A 15,640-nucleotide genomic window follows, 5' to 3' on the forward strand; every position below is an offset into this window, starting at 1 on the left:
TCTTCATTATACATTATATTTCTGTGACTTGTTGACTATCGCCGAGAGTTTGATGGAATGGTTATGTGCTTTATGAAGTATTCTGACTGACCATTTTGAAAAACTGAGTGCATTACAAATGTATTTGAACTTTATTTATTTGACGGGTGTCATTGATCAAACAAATGCCGCATACCCTTCAGAAACACATGGTCAGAATCTCCTTGTTCCTTACTCCGCGTATACTTCTCCACTTATAGAATTCGTTCAGGAAAGAAAAAGAAAGACAGAAGAAAATACCAACACTTGCTGTATCTTGCACACAGTAACAGTGATCTGAGGTTTCTCAGTGCATGATCGGGGATGGTTAGATTGGGGGAACCCAGAATAAGAACTTGTATAGCCCAGTCCATGAATTCGAAGATACATGTAGTGGATCTTTATTCAACATTTTACTGGCATTTTGAAGTCACCGGGGTCTCGGGTGACTTACCGTATAATAGCCTTTTGTCCGTCCTCGTGCGGCCTTCGTCGTACGTCCGGAAACAATTCACATTTTCAGCTTCTCTAGATCCCCTAAACTTTTCAATGAAATTTTGCCGAAGCCTTCCTGGGTCAAAGATCAAACAAAATTGTGAATTATATGGTCCACACATTCAAGGGGCCCGAGGGCGTGACAAAACGAAAGCGGTTATAAATTGGCGGGAAAAAAAATCTCAAGACCCAGATATGGTAGAATCAAAAACTCTTCATTGATGGAAGTGTTAAGATGCTTTACCAAATTGTAAATTTCGTTACCCTGGCGTCTTACGCTGCCCCGGGGGAGAGAGTAAACTTAACAGTAGTTTATGTAGATATTTCTTTTCTTTGAAATTAATTTATCAGTATGGGATGGCTGTTTGATGGTATGCATATTAAATTGGCACTGGCTGACCTGCAGCGGCTAATGGGCGAGGCATAAATAGTCAGATATGTGCTAAAATTTACCAGTCTTTACCAAGAGTTATTACTTTGCATGCTAGATTTTGACATTTTAGTATCTTGTTCTTTTTAAAACAAAACAAAATCAACTACAGTATCTGTATTTATTTCTGTCTGCCCTTTCTGTGTAAATAAAGCAGTGTATGAAGCTTTTGTGCGGAAATGGTGTCACAGATCGGGACATCAATTTCTATTAATAGTAATAAGTAACCTTTACCTTTGAACTTTGATCCATATCGGCAGGGAAGCATTGTGAAGTTTTGATTTAATCATTACAACGCAACTTGAGTCATTTGGCGAAAATTATCTTTTTATAGTAAATGACCACGACATTGACTTTTTGACAAGAAAAGCAAGCAGTCCCGATAAGAATGTATCGGAGTTATTAGAAAACAGGACGGGTTTTAAGCGGACTACTTACTCCGCCAGTGCCTACTTCAATGGGGAAACATATTTTTTTCTTTGGCAAGCAAGATGATTTTTTTTTAAATTAAGACACTTTTTGAAATAGGGAAACAGCTTGTTTTAACCGAAAAAAGTCGGTACAAAAATAAGTATGCAGTATTGCTTGCATGATATAACGTTTCAAGTATGAAAGGTTTAGTAGAGCCAAGTTGCTTTTAAGTTATAATACATAGAAAAGTGATTTCATCACAATGCATTACTTGTTCCCTGGGCCAATCGAATGTCATAGCACTTTCTTTTTAAGTTACATCCAAAATTCAATAATTTCTGTATATGAGTGCCAATGACAATCTTAAGCTCTACTACAATAATGACACAATTTGGAATAGCCGTCTCAAAGCAGTTCATAAATTATCATATGTGGTTATTGGGACTATAGCCACCAGGTATTTCTCGACTCCTTGGAGAACAGAAGGCTGTCACACAAGATTCCTTGCACTATCCTACCAAGAACTCATTTACAGTCGGGTTGACTAGAACACAGCGCCCGTGGCGGGACTCGAACTAGTGACCATTCGGACACGTAGCCCTGCTCCCTACCATCACTACAGTGATGATTCGATTTCCACACATCCTACTATTTCGATATTGCCACAACAAATTATTTTTGCAACTCAAAAATTGCATGGCCACCCTAAAATTGTTAATGTTTGTCACAGTATAATTCTTTTTGCGTTTCCAATTCTAATTACATGTGGAATTATAGTTCCATACTACTTAAAGTTTTGCACAAAATACCAAAATCCCCCAAACGGTAATTCAATGTACAAAATGATTGTTGAACTTACTCCGTACCATGTCAACAATGTGTCCAATGGACCCGTATCGCTCATCTGCTACTAATTCAACATCGAAGTTGACTTTGGTACCTCTCCATTGCAATAAGAGAGGAGGGCAATGTTTGTTAGGTTTGAACATTTTGTAGCTCTTTATCCCATATTCTTGTCTGAATATCATGACTCTGTAGGGGTCAAACAACAATCCTTCATCCAAGCGCACTGCTAGACCATATGCCTCTGTTTTTGGAGATGTTAATGCATTTGACACATATAATCTATGATTTCAGTCAATCAGAGGCTGTTGCGGCCATCTTGGATGCTTCATCCGTGAAAAAAAGAAATAGTTACGTGATGGATGAAAGTTTGGTGACGATCGCACCGGCATTTCCCCGAGATGAGCTAGTTATTTATCGTATCTCGACAGGGCAGTACTGGACGGAACGGACCCAGGTTACACTACTTTTCATGGAGGAGGTGTAAGACACTTGGTGGCCTTATCCCAGCATGCTACTAATGGTCAAGTGTAAACGACACTTGGCCTATTGGTTAAATCACAAATTTGTTTCGTGAAACCTTGAAAGTAGTGGCCAAGTCATTTGGATACATTTGCTAGCCCTTCAACCCAGCATGAAAATGGTCCAACATTGCCCCGGACCTCTTTATTTCGATTTTACCACATTTGATCAACGAAGTGTCACTTCACTCCAGCACAATGCTGGCCAAATACCGTGACTCTGGGTTATTAAGAAGTAATTTATTTACAAATGGCATGACCTTGAAAGAAGGTAGCCTTTCATTCCAGCATGCTACTGGCCTAAATCATGACACCAGGCCTCTTGGTTAACATTTTAACTTACTTGACCCGTGATTTGACAATACAGTGTAGTTAATTAAATGATATTTTCATTTGAATAACATCCTGACCCTGGGCCTCTTGGCCGTTGAGAAAATATTTTAGGTGAAAATTTGATGCTAGATGGACACTACACTACAGCATCACTTAAGTTGATAAGTTTACAATTAACAATTAATTTAATGATGCTATATCTCCGAAAAATTATCTATTGAATACAAGAGCTCACCGTTGTACATCTTTAAACAGAGCCAAAATAACATGCCTTAAAACTATTACCTCCCTTCAAAAGCTTGCATATTTGAAATTTAAACCGTACAAATAAACCATTACAGAAGTCCCCCAAACAACCCTGCAGTTGTGCCATTGTGTTCGCCATCCATCAAAACCACTAAATACCAATTTTCATTGAAATCAAACAATATCTAATTTTGACCAATCAGAGGTCTCCGCTTCGTAAATGGTGGCCATTTTGTTAAAATGTAAAGAGTGACCGCAATCGGAACTCCTCGGGTTTTGTTTTTCCGAGCTTGCCGGAAAGGCCCAAGGTTATCCGATTGGAGTGACCGCTGTCCCATGCTGTACCTACACAACAAATTTCATCAAAATCGGACAATATCTAAATTTTGACCAATCAGAGGTCTCCGCTTCTTTAAGCTTTCCGAAAAATGTTACCATATTGTTTGGCATCCCTAAAAAAAAACTAAGTATCAATTTGTACCGAAATTCCAAAACCGGAAATGGGCTCTGGTGACCATCAAAAAAAGAAAGAGAAAAAAAAACATGCGGGTGCACATCCCTTCCCATTAATGAGTATGTCTTTGAAGTTTCATTATGAACCTCTAAGTAGTTTCGGAGAACAAGAGGCCCAGATGGCCTGTATCACTCACCTGGTTTATTTGAGCAAACATCAAATTTATTTGGTGATGCAGGATTATGTAGCTGCGATAACGTAGCTCTGGACGACGGACGGACAATTTCTGACAGAGAGCAGTGTAGGCAGGGTATGAATATTCGTTCTAGGATTATGTTGTTCCAGAGAAGAAGTCTTTAATATCAATATTGCCATATGGACCCAATTTTTGCCCGCCCCTTAGGCCCCCAGGGGATCAGACCCATCATTTGTACAATTTTGAATCCCTACCCCATAAGGATGCTACCAATAAAATATGAGTGATATCCATGGCTTAAATCCAGAGAAGTTGTTTTTTTGGCCCTTCCCCTCACGCCCCCAGGGAGTCGGCCCCACCATTTCAAAGAGTTTGAATTTCTTCCCCATAAGGATGCTACCAGTCAAATATGAGCAATATCAATAGCTTAGTTGTAGAGAAGAGGGCATATATAACAATTCAGCCAAATAGACCCCTTTCAGCCCCACCCCTCAAGGCCCCAGAGGGTTAGCCCCATCTTTTATACAATTTTGAATCGCTACCCCATAAGGATGCTGTCAGTCAAATATGAATGATATCCATTACTTAGTTCCAGAGTTGTTTACATCAATAGTATATTTAGCCAAATAGACCCCTTTCAGCCCCGCCCCTCAGATGGTCAGCCTCACCATTTGTACAATTTTGAATCCCCACCCCATAGTGATGCTACCAGGCAAATATGAGCAATATCCATTGCTCGATTTCAGAGAAGTCTTTTATATCAATATAGCCCAATTGACCACATTTGGCCCCGCCCCTCAGGCCCCCAGCCCCACCATTTGTACAATTTTGAATCCTCACCCCATAGTGATGCTACCAGGCAAATAGGAGCGATATCCTTAGCATGGTTTCAGAGAAGAAGTCGTTTATATTAACAGAGCCAAATTGACCTCTTTTGGCCCCGCCCCTCAGACCCCTGGGGGGTCAGCCCCACCATTTGCACAATTTTGTGTCCACACTCCATAGGGATGCTTCTGACAAATTTGGTCAAATTCTGATCAGTGGTAATGAAGAAGAAGTCAATTGTTGACGGACGGACGGACGCAACGGTATGGCATAAGCTCACATTGGTCCTTTGGACCAGGCAAGCTTAAAACGACAGAATTCTGATGGCAGAAGAAATGAGAAGTAACAATATTAACAAGAAGAAACGGAACAAAAACAAAAATCCCCTACTTTGTTTGGGGGACATAAGTAGGAAGTTCTTTCTTGCTTTCTATATTTAAGTATGCAACTTTCTGCCTTTATAAGCAATAATTACATGTATAAGAATGTGGTTGTCGCTATTTTTTCTCTCCACTTGTTTGGTGTTAAAATCATACTTCATTACCGTGTCATTTTACGCATTTCTGAGAGAAGCATAGTTACACCGTCAGTGATTTATTGCATCTATAAGCATTACGCCAACATCTTTTCAAACTGTCATATAATTGGCTCCATCAATCAGTGATCACGGACAAGATAGAACAATTTCACTTTTTTATTGACATGACTTTATGATACATTCAGTCTTGTGGTAGCAAGACTCAAATATTCTAGACATCAATAAAAATATGGACAAAAGTTTCTTTTTTTCTCTCTTCGTAAAAAGTTTCAACTAAAATGATACGGACTCTCTACAATGACATGATGGGATATAATTTATATAATTATATATATATAGACAATCAACATATATACTATTTATCTTAACCTGGCATTGACGAGTACTTCCTAAAGTACCAGATTAAGCATATATGTAAACAAGATTGAACACCATGACAATGATCAATGGAATATGAAATTTGACGACATTCCATCCACTGTACCACAATTCTTACGTTTACATTTCAAAGAAAAAGTCATTGTTACAAGCAACTGCTCACTTTATAAATCAGTATGTATATTTTAAGCATGATGATCTTTTTCCCTGAGCAGATTAAAAATGAGGAGGCAAAATTTAAACCTGGTTTCAGAATACATATTGAAATGGGAATAAAACAGGTAAGTAATAAATTTCTAAATCTGTACAAATCATCTCTTGTCTCCAACACCAGATCAAATCAAGTACAAGATTGCATGATTCATTAATTAGTATTAAATAGAAGATCAAAGCAAAACTGTCAACTACTTGACATACAACCTTCAACAAAATTTCTTTAAAATCCAATTAAAATGAAATTCTTAGTAATAAAATAGAAATTAAATGTATGGGCAGCAGAATGGAATGTCCAATTATGATGAGATGGATGCTACTTCAAAAAAAAAAAAAAATAAAAAAAAATAAAGAATAATGATTGGAGACGATAATAGGTAAACAAATCCAAGTCTTTCAGCACATACTTTTTCATATTAAATGAATATCAACTGCATCTATAACAAAATCATTAAACTTGTTCTTAACACTCCAAAGGGACTTTCACAATCATCTGGCAGCATTCCACACTAGCTACATGGTGATATTCTCAACACTGCAACATGAATGCCTTCATTTGTAGAATTTCCATTATATTCGTGAGCATATTCCAGAATACGTCCTCTTAAATTATACTCCTGTGTTAAGTACCTGACCCGTGAATGTCTCAACATTTCATGGAGAAAACACTGCCATTTATTTTTGTCCTAGTTAATTTCAGTCACAACTATACTTTATACTTTATATAGCAATGTTTCGAATGCTGCTCTTTGTTCCAAAAGGAAGTATTTGATTGTTCACTTGGCTAGATTTGGAGAAACATATACACAACATAAAATACAAGTTTCTTTTCTGAAGAATTTTTGACACATTATGCAATATATCTCCAATCCATGTTTATAATGCATTACTTATTTTGACACTAGCATAATCTTTCACTCGTCATCCTCCTCATCATCATCCTCTTCCTCATCATCATCATCCTCTTCTTCATCATCGTCATCCTCCTCCATTCCGTTGTTTGCAGGTACTTGTACTTGCTGCTGCTGTTGTTGTCTGGCAGCACCTCCTGTGGCACCACTTGTAGTTCCACCCTGACAACAAATCATAACCATGTCATTTTGATTTAGATTTAGACAAGGCAATCAAAAAACAATAAAAAAATAATCTGTTTAAACCTTTCCGAAAAACTGCAGAGAATTACAGTAACTGTACAATCCCATATTGAACAGGGATACATCTCTTAAGTTTGATGTTGGAGATCAATCAAAATTTCAACTGAAAACTTAAGATAACATCAAATTTGGTTTCTGATTGAAAAGTATAAACTGATTGGCAACTGAAAAAAAATATTTTTTTTTTTTCAAGCAAATTTCTTTCTCATACTTATAATGAACATACCGTCCATGTATAAGACTTTTCAAAGAAACTCAAAAAAAATAATAATAAAACCTTTAATGTATGAAATACATATAGGCATATCAAATTCATACCTCTCTCCACTTCTTTAGTTCCACGTCATAATCTTTCTGCAAAAGCTGACTTTTTTCCTCATATGGTTTCTTCTGACTGTCTGTCATTTCCCGCCAGTTTGCTCCAGCTGAAATAAAAAGTGTTGTGACATAATTATCTACACAATTTACTGAGATGAAGCAGTCATAATACTTAAGCAAATGCCTCACAATAACATTAAAACAATAGGTCTCTGAAGTGGTTTTTGGTTCTCACCATTTTGTTTTTATTTCAATGTGAAGCTGATATTTTCTGTACTCTTTCCCCTTGATAATTATTTGCTCTAATAAAATGTATTCACAAGATAGGACAGAATTTCAGGCCATTTTGGGAAATTTCCACCCAACTTAAATGGGGCGGAGGAACAATCAGAAATGACCTATATTTCGGGAAAATCCTGTCAATATTATTTACATGCAATATTTAAATATATATTTTTTACATCAACCATAATTTCATGAAATTTGTATTTATTTTATTTCTTCAATGTGTAAACGATTTTCGAAGCTTTTATATCATACACTTAAAATATGTACATGTAGTCATACAGGTAGACGTACAGATTGCCTTTAACAACAAGTTTACCTGTAGATTGTACCGATGTAGGAACATCATTCCACTTTTGTGGATGCAAAATGGTCATATGATACAGTCATTAGATTAGACCCCTATCTCAGCTGGCTCAATTACAGTGTTTGATTTATTTTGGTGGCAATGATATTTCTGGTGTTATCTCGCTTTATTTCCGAATGTATTAGATTTAACCTATTTTCTACTACGCTCAGCTAACCTTATTTTGGCATTACACTGTCATTGTGCATTGCAGCCATGTTGGTTTGTAATAACAACTTAACTAAAATCAGGTAAGTGTTCAAAATTGGGATAAAAATATACTTAAGCATAAAATAAATTCCTGACAACAGCGTAATCTAAGCATGAAATAACAGCCCCAAAAAAATTCTGGAATATTTTTTGTATTTATTCAATTGAGAAAGTTTCACTTTGAATTGAAATTGGGAAAAAATAACTTACAGCAATACTTAATCGAGAATGGGGTCAAATATTCTATCCCCTTAATATATATATATAGACAGGAAATAACCCTCTACGCTAAACTTTAAATGTCAAAATTTCAAACAGCATCTTTCAACCTATTGGTTTTTTAAACAGTATCAAAAAAGTCCATTGGGATCATGGGGAACCCAAGTTCTAAAAGTTGCATATCAAACTCAGAGCAAACATACTGCAATTATGCCCTGATGGCATCATAAGTTCTTGTCAAAATGGACACATTGACACCACAAGATGGAACATTTTCCATGATTTCATGAATAAAAACTTTCATAACTTCATGAGGAAAAACTATCAATTATTTAAACCCACCTTGTCTGATGATGTCTTTATGATCTAATCCAGAGTTCTTCATTTTTTTCCTGAAATCCCCCAGAAAGAGGAAATATGCTGTTTGTGGTCTCTTTGGTTTGGTTGGGTCTACTGTTTTCCCTTTGAACATTGCCATTTCCGCATCATATCTTGCCTTGTCCTTGGCAGCACGGACTTCAAATGGCTTCTTTGCATCGCCGTTCATACCCCTCCATTCTGCAGAAGCTTCTTTGGTAAATTCAGCAATCTTTAAAAGTAACACATTAAACACAATGTTCAGATATATATTTACTTATGATCAGAGTTAGCTATTAATCAGTCTCTTTATTTTAGTCTGTAAAAAAATTGCTTCCGTCAAAGTATTACTCATAAGACTCTGGGCATTTTCTCACTGGTTTGGGATGGGCCTTTTGGTCTCATTTTGGGGAAAAAATAGCAAACTGGTAAAGATTTTTTGTTGGAGTAAACTGAAAATGTTGGAAACATGGCATCAATATGAAACAATTTCAATTGGGAATTGGGCTCATTAACAGTCCCAAAATGCCCTCAGGAAAAGCCCTAAGACTAGATCTGTAAGGTAATCCAACGGATTTGAAATTTTATCTACTCTACTTGGATTTCTACCACAACTACCAAAGGTCATAAGATTCTTAACATAGCTATCCATTAACAACTTGCCATTGCTTCATAATAACTGGCTTTGTGCAACATCTCACCAAAATTCCGCAAACTACCAAAAATGCGAAATTTTCCAAATCTGGATCAATGTCCAATTTCCCCTAAAAGAACTGGATAAGGCCTTGACTGGGCACCACCCCTTCAGATTTTGGAAAGAGATTCTCAGCTAAATTCACATTCTAGTCTATCTCCTGGTAGTTTGAAATTCTTATACAAGATTATCGCCCCTATATTTTGGAGCTATAATTGGATATATTCTAGAGACCAAAATTATAAATTTCACATATTTTTTCATGGCTAGTCTAGAAAAATCTCTGGTGTAGATGTCTGGAGCAGAGAACCCAAGTGACTTGTGCTAATTTTTCTATAAACAACGTGTAACTACACTTTCTCAAATCAATTTCATCAGACAGTAGTAACTAGTGGTAAATCACACAAGTCTGTTTTTATATCATCCTATTATTTTCTTAGATTATACAATTTTTCACTCGCTGTTTTCTTTAATCTGATGCAACTACACTAACAGTTTAGCTTGAAACAAATATTTGGCAATTTCTTCATGCATAAGCTAAAGCACAACACTTGTTCAGGCATCCAGGATTTTGTTCTTGAAGCTTCATGAAACCGATAACTGGCCACATTCCTAATTGAAATTACTTCAAATTACCAATTTGAAGTTTTTTCCTGAATATTTCCATCAAACAATTTTCTTTCCAAAATGTCAGAGGCAGACAGCCCCACCTCAAATTCTCATGAGCAACTCTAATAATATGTCTTGCAAAAAATACTGGTAACATGAAGGTTTTGTGAAATATTAGCAAGATTATTTTCATGTTATTTCCATTTCAATGGGGCACGCAATAAAAATCTATGATGGCAAACCTTTGAAACATTTCTGCCAGTTGTCTTGGCCTCGGCTCTGCAGTGAGCCAAGTAAAAGAAATATGCAGATGTTGCTCTTTTTGGCCTGTTGGCATCCTTTGGCTTCCTCTTCCTCTTGGTGGGGGAATCTGCTGATGGACGACCTAAAATGGACAGAATTTTGATTGCTAAATATAGACAAAATAGAGGCAACTTAAGTGTTATGGTATAGCAGAAACACAAGGAGAAATAATTTTGACATAATTCTGGTAAAATGTGATTCCAAGTCATCCATCCACCTCCCCCCCCCCCCCTTTTCTGAATTTACTCAATTTGTTGTTTAACATCATTTAGTCACTTTACTGTCCTGATAAATAAAATTGCCTTGCAGTCATGAAGCGGTTTTATTAGTGGTGTTCCGATTAATCGAGTAAGAAATCGAGTTTCGTCGGAAGTGCCCTACATCGGGTTTTATGAAAATATATTGGCCGGATTTCAGATAAACATACGCAAATTCAGCTTGACAATGTCTACAACACAGTCGCTTGCGGGAAATGGTTATGCTTGTATCATACAAAATCAATAATCAAAATCAAAATACTAGGGGGAATGCAAACGTACCGATGACTAAAATTTCGTTTGTGAGAACAAAAGCGACTAGCTATGGAAGCAACGTTAACGTATACAATCTTTCTTCCCGTAAACGCACAGGGTCTGTTTTATGGAAACATTTTGGTTTTTAATGAAAACAAGAAGCAGAAGGTCTGTTGAGTACTGATACTTTAAATATGACGAAAACTATTTGAAAAATGTGCAGAAAGTCGTATTCCTTCAATGGTAAGTCACAGTTCCACTTTCGTTTTCAAAGTATATTAGACTTTCGATAACGGATGGATTAAAGCATTTTACAGCCCGTGCAAAAAATTCCAATTAGCTAAATACTCCAATAAACAATCCTTTTGTTGTTTTTTTTATGTGTTGAACAAAATTAAAAAAAATAAATTTTGGTTCATTTTTATCCGTGTAATAAACAAATGAACACACAGGAAGATAGTATACATGTAGGTATAAAGATAGTATACGTGTAGGTATAACAGTTTATTAGTTACTGAAATTGTTGTTGAAAGCATTTCACAAAATATTGAGACATGAATACAAAAATAATTTGAAAATTAATCGATTTTAATAGATCATCGATTGGTTACACACAAGTGATGATCGATCACAAAAATTCAACTGATTCCCAACACTAGGTTTTATAAATCCTGACATGTATTTGGGATAAACCTAACATTGTTTTGTTTACTACTTTTCTTACAACTTAAATCTCTCGCCATTTTTATGTTGGTGTTGATGTGTAAGGAGAATGCCCCACCAGCTGAATTACTATAGTTTAATTTAAGCATATCAACATACGAGATTTAGAGCATTCAATATATTGTACCCAAATACTCCCTCCATCTCTATTTAACTTGGTTGTTTTTATAATAAATTACATCAAAATTTGTTTCAAATAAGTACATAGAAGCATATCGATCAAAGTCAACTCGGCAGACATTGTTTTAAGTCTTAGATCTAGGAACTTTATACAATATTTAAATACCATGTTTAGTACAATCTGAAAATTAACATAACCATTATACAAGCTTATAGACAATACTTGGTTATTTTGTTACATTTTCTTAATAATTCTGAAAAAAAATATGAAAAGACATGTGTTTTATTGATTGTTGAGAAAAAAAATCCTTTTTATAGAAATTAATACAACATATTGAGCTTTAAAAACAAGACCACAAAAATAATATCAGTTGTGCAAAAATCAATTTCAACAAATTATCCTATATATATCTAAATCTAATAACATCATACAGGTATACCGTACTACATTTATTTATGACGCAGTTGTGTAAATCATTATCGTAATTAAATTGAAATAAAAAATATTGTCAATAATTACGCTTCTCAATCGAATTCAAATTGAATTAGGTCATACATTGTGTCAAACATCTACGACGTGAATACAACGTTAACCATAGCGATATATAGCTTACAATAGCAAATATGCCCCTCCGCCTTTGTATTCGCTATCAAAGTCGAATTTATTTTTCTAAAATACATCTTAAACACAATAAAACACTATTTCCATGCTAATTATTCATTAAAATGCGTTGGTATTCAAATAATTCCTTTGAAATTGTCCAATTTCCACAAATGAAAGTTTCGAAAAAAATATACATAAGTCAAAGAAGCCCCGAATCTTTTTGTCCCCTTTCGATGGGCCCCAGAAATACCAGTGGGTCCAGGTGAACCAAAGTACGAAATTAATTACTTTTTGTCGTTCTACAAAATCTGGATTCCACAGAAATTATCCTTCTTCAAAAATTTCACCAAAATGAGCATCACTACTATCGCTATATAATACACTATAACATGGCTACTGAATCACTACCGAACGCCTATATAGCTTTGTGAAGAACCCGGCCAGCAAGCCGGGGGAAATTTATCCTGAAAACCACAATGAAATCCAAAATTATTATAAACATGGTCAAAAATGACCCTCACCGATCGTGCATTTCGATTATTGAAATGTGTCATCGAAGGCATATTCAGTTAGAAAACCAACTATCGTCAACTACTAAACCTTACTATGTGTATATAGAAGTAGTGAACTTACCCATACTGTTATATATAAAATGAAGCACGATGTTCTTTGTAGAAACCTTGTAGTATGATTAGCAAGCCGTAGGACGCTACAAAGGACTATTCACGTGGTTCTTCTCGGCCAATAGATGTGAAGTAATTTCCCGCCGCACAAGAGTTATTTATATGGGACGTAACTCTTCCTGTCGTCGCCCGGGGCTTTGTTTGGTAACAGGAATAGCTCTTAGCCTGTCAGGGGCGACAAATTATCACGTATATTGTTAGCTTATCAAAACGGAATGCTGTTCAGGGACAATTAACCGTCAAAATTTTCAGTCACCACGTGGTATAATCTGAAGTGAAACTTTTTAATGATTAATTATGATCTACATTTCAGTAATTCAGGTAACCTGATGTAGATCTAGATTCTAGATAGAAAAATCATTTAAGCTTTATATTATTTATAGATCTACGATAACTCTTATCACTACTTATATATCTATAACGTTTGGTCTCCTATCATTAGTGATTTTTAAAACTGTAAACTCGTTTGACAAGATATTCAAATATAAATTCAATGCAAGTTAGGCCTATGGCCCATTGCATTGACGTCCAGGGTCCGATGTGGTTTTGGTCAGAGACGTATATACCTGATATACAAGTAACCGAGCCGTAGGTACACATGGGCATGTTTTGTGTGTTTTCGTTGTTTACTTTTCCTGCAGTTGACAAAAAAGAAGGTAATTCCTGGTCAACCTAGGAGGAAAATAAGACTGTATATCGGGGAGTACGTCCCTGACCGAATTGTGACACAAGAATTGACACAAATTATAATTATCAACCCACTGTATAACTTAAATTTCTAGTAGTGACCTTGGGTAGGTCATTTGCGCGAAGTCCCTATTATGAGGAGTGTCTGTAACCCAGGAATTTACATAGATTATCAACCAACGGGCCATACTTGTATATCTTAAAATTATATGCATAATAATTTTCTTCAGTGATCATATGACCGTAGGTAGATAATTTGCGCCAAGTCCCTGTGATTAATGTGAGTGACTACGGAGACGTTATTCAGATAACATTATATATATAATCGAGCGGAAAATGATTCCTTAAAATATGAAGAATGTTTAAAAAAAAAACTGTTGTCATTTTTAATATTCACCAAGAAAATTCGCCAAACTCTTGATTTTTACGATATCAATTTAAAAAAAACATCCATGTGAAACGTTTAGAAAAGTGAACATTTTCAATGATAGGCCTAATTAGCTGATTTAATTACATATCAAGTATTATTTATTCCTTATCAATCAGAATCTATCGATAAACCGCCTTAATTGTCAATGCGACACAATATGGAGGGCGCAAATCGCAATATCTCGGGGAAAATTTCCGGCAGATAGCCGGAAATTGCACGATGTGTATGTACCGATAATTACTTACGATCGATAGGCTTTTATTGTGATATTTCTGAAGATATAAAACCAAACGAAGTTATTTGTCTATTTATAAGCATATGTAGTAAACTGCAATGACTGTTGTACAAGATAATACTAGTACACATTCGATCATTCTCCATCCTTTTTCGACCGTCTTTGTGCGTCGTCCGTAAATCTACATTTTAACAAAATAATCAAATGCTTCTAAAAATATTTCAATGGAATTACAATTTATTATACATGGAAATAATAGGTACGCGGTCCTGGATTTTTCGGCGAATCATATATTCAAGATGGCCGCCATGATAGCTATATTGAAAGAGTTCTACTCCAGTTCAATGAAACTTCATAGAAATGAGTGGTTATTTTTTCGTGTCATCATATTTCAAGGATGACCACTAGTACTGTATAGCTATCTTGAAAATCAATCTGATTTAATTCAATCTGCAGTTCTACTGAAAGTTCCATGCAACTTCATCACAAATAAATCGACATTTTTTTTCAGGAAATAGTCTTCACCGTGTGTTGCTATTTTTTCGGAGCCATCATATATTTAAGATGTCCGCTACGGTAGCTATCTTGAAAATCTTTTTTATTTCACCTAAATTCTAATTCTCAGATTGAATGGATTCAGTTATTGAAACTTCATAGAAATGATCACTTCATGGTCCGGAACTAGTGGTGTTGATTTTCAGGGCCATGATATATTCAAGATGGCTATCACTGGCGGCCATCTTGAATTAATAATCTATTTTGAATTCAAACTCAAGATTTACTGTAATGACCGCTGCATGTTTGACTGATACCTAAAATGGCGAACAAGATATCTCGAAAAAATATTTTGAATTTAAACTCCAGTGCTTCAGAAAATATTTAAATAAAACTTCATAGGAGTCTTCAGTACATTGTCCTGACGAAAAGTGTATTTTTTCTGTTCTATCATGTATCCAAGATGGCCGCCAGACATCCATCTTGAAAATCCGTTTTGAACTGAAACTTTTGTTCTACTGAAGTATGGTGACTGATATGTGTCATTTCTTATGTCTGCCTATATTATAGAGAGGGCATTGATAAGTCGTGATAACTTGGCTCCGATATCTTGGTGCAATATTTACGATTTCATTATGCCACAAAATCATTCATAACATTTTGTCCACTGATGGTAAAAATGAGCAAGACCTTTAAAGCTAAGCAGATTTTGCAGTTAATGCCTTACAACAAGTTATCAACATTTTATTCGACCA

General features: G+C 35.6%; 1 protein-coding gene across 1 annotated transcript; it reads right to left on the reverse strand.

The window, feature by feature from the left end:
• Positions 1 to 5,454: 5,454 nt before the first annotated feature.
• Positions 5,455 to 13,137, reverse strand: LOC117330605 (high mobility group protein B3-like). Its single transcript, XM_033889022.1, has 5 exons — positions 12,989 to 13,137; positions 10,336 to 10,478; positions 8,776 to 9,022; positions 7,374 to 7,480; positions 5,455 to 6,974 (listed from the first exon to the last, which is right to left on the reverse strand). The coding sequence occupies exons 1-5, from the start codon at positions 12,990 to 12,992 to the stop codon at positions 6,816 to 6,818; spliced, it is 660 nt and encodes a 219-aa protein (XP_033744913.1). The 5' UTR covers positions 12,993 to 13,137; the 3' UTR covers positions 5,455 to 6,815.
• Between the last annotated feature and the right edge of the window lie 2,503 nt (positions 13,138 to 15,640).

The sequence above is a fragment of the Pecten maximus genome, chromosome 7, assembly GCF_902652985.1.
Source record: "Pecten maximus chromosome 7, xPecMax1.1, whole genome shotgun sequence".
Taxonomy (NCBI): Eukaryota; Metazoa; Mollusca; class Bivalvia; order Pectinida; family Pectinidae; genus Pecten; species Pecten maximus.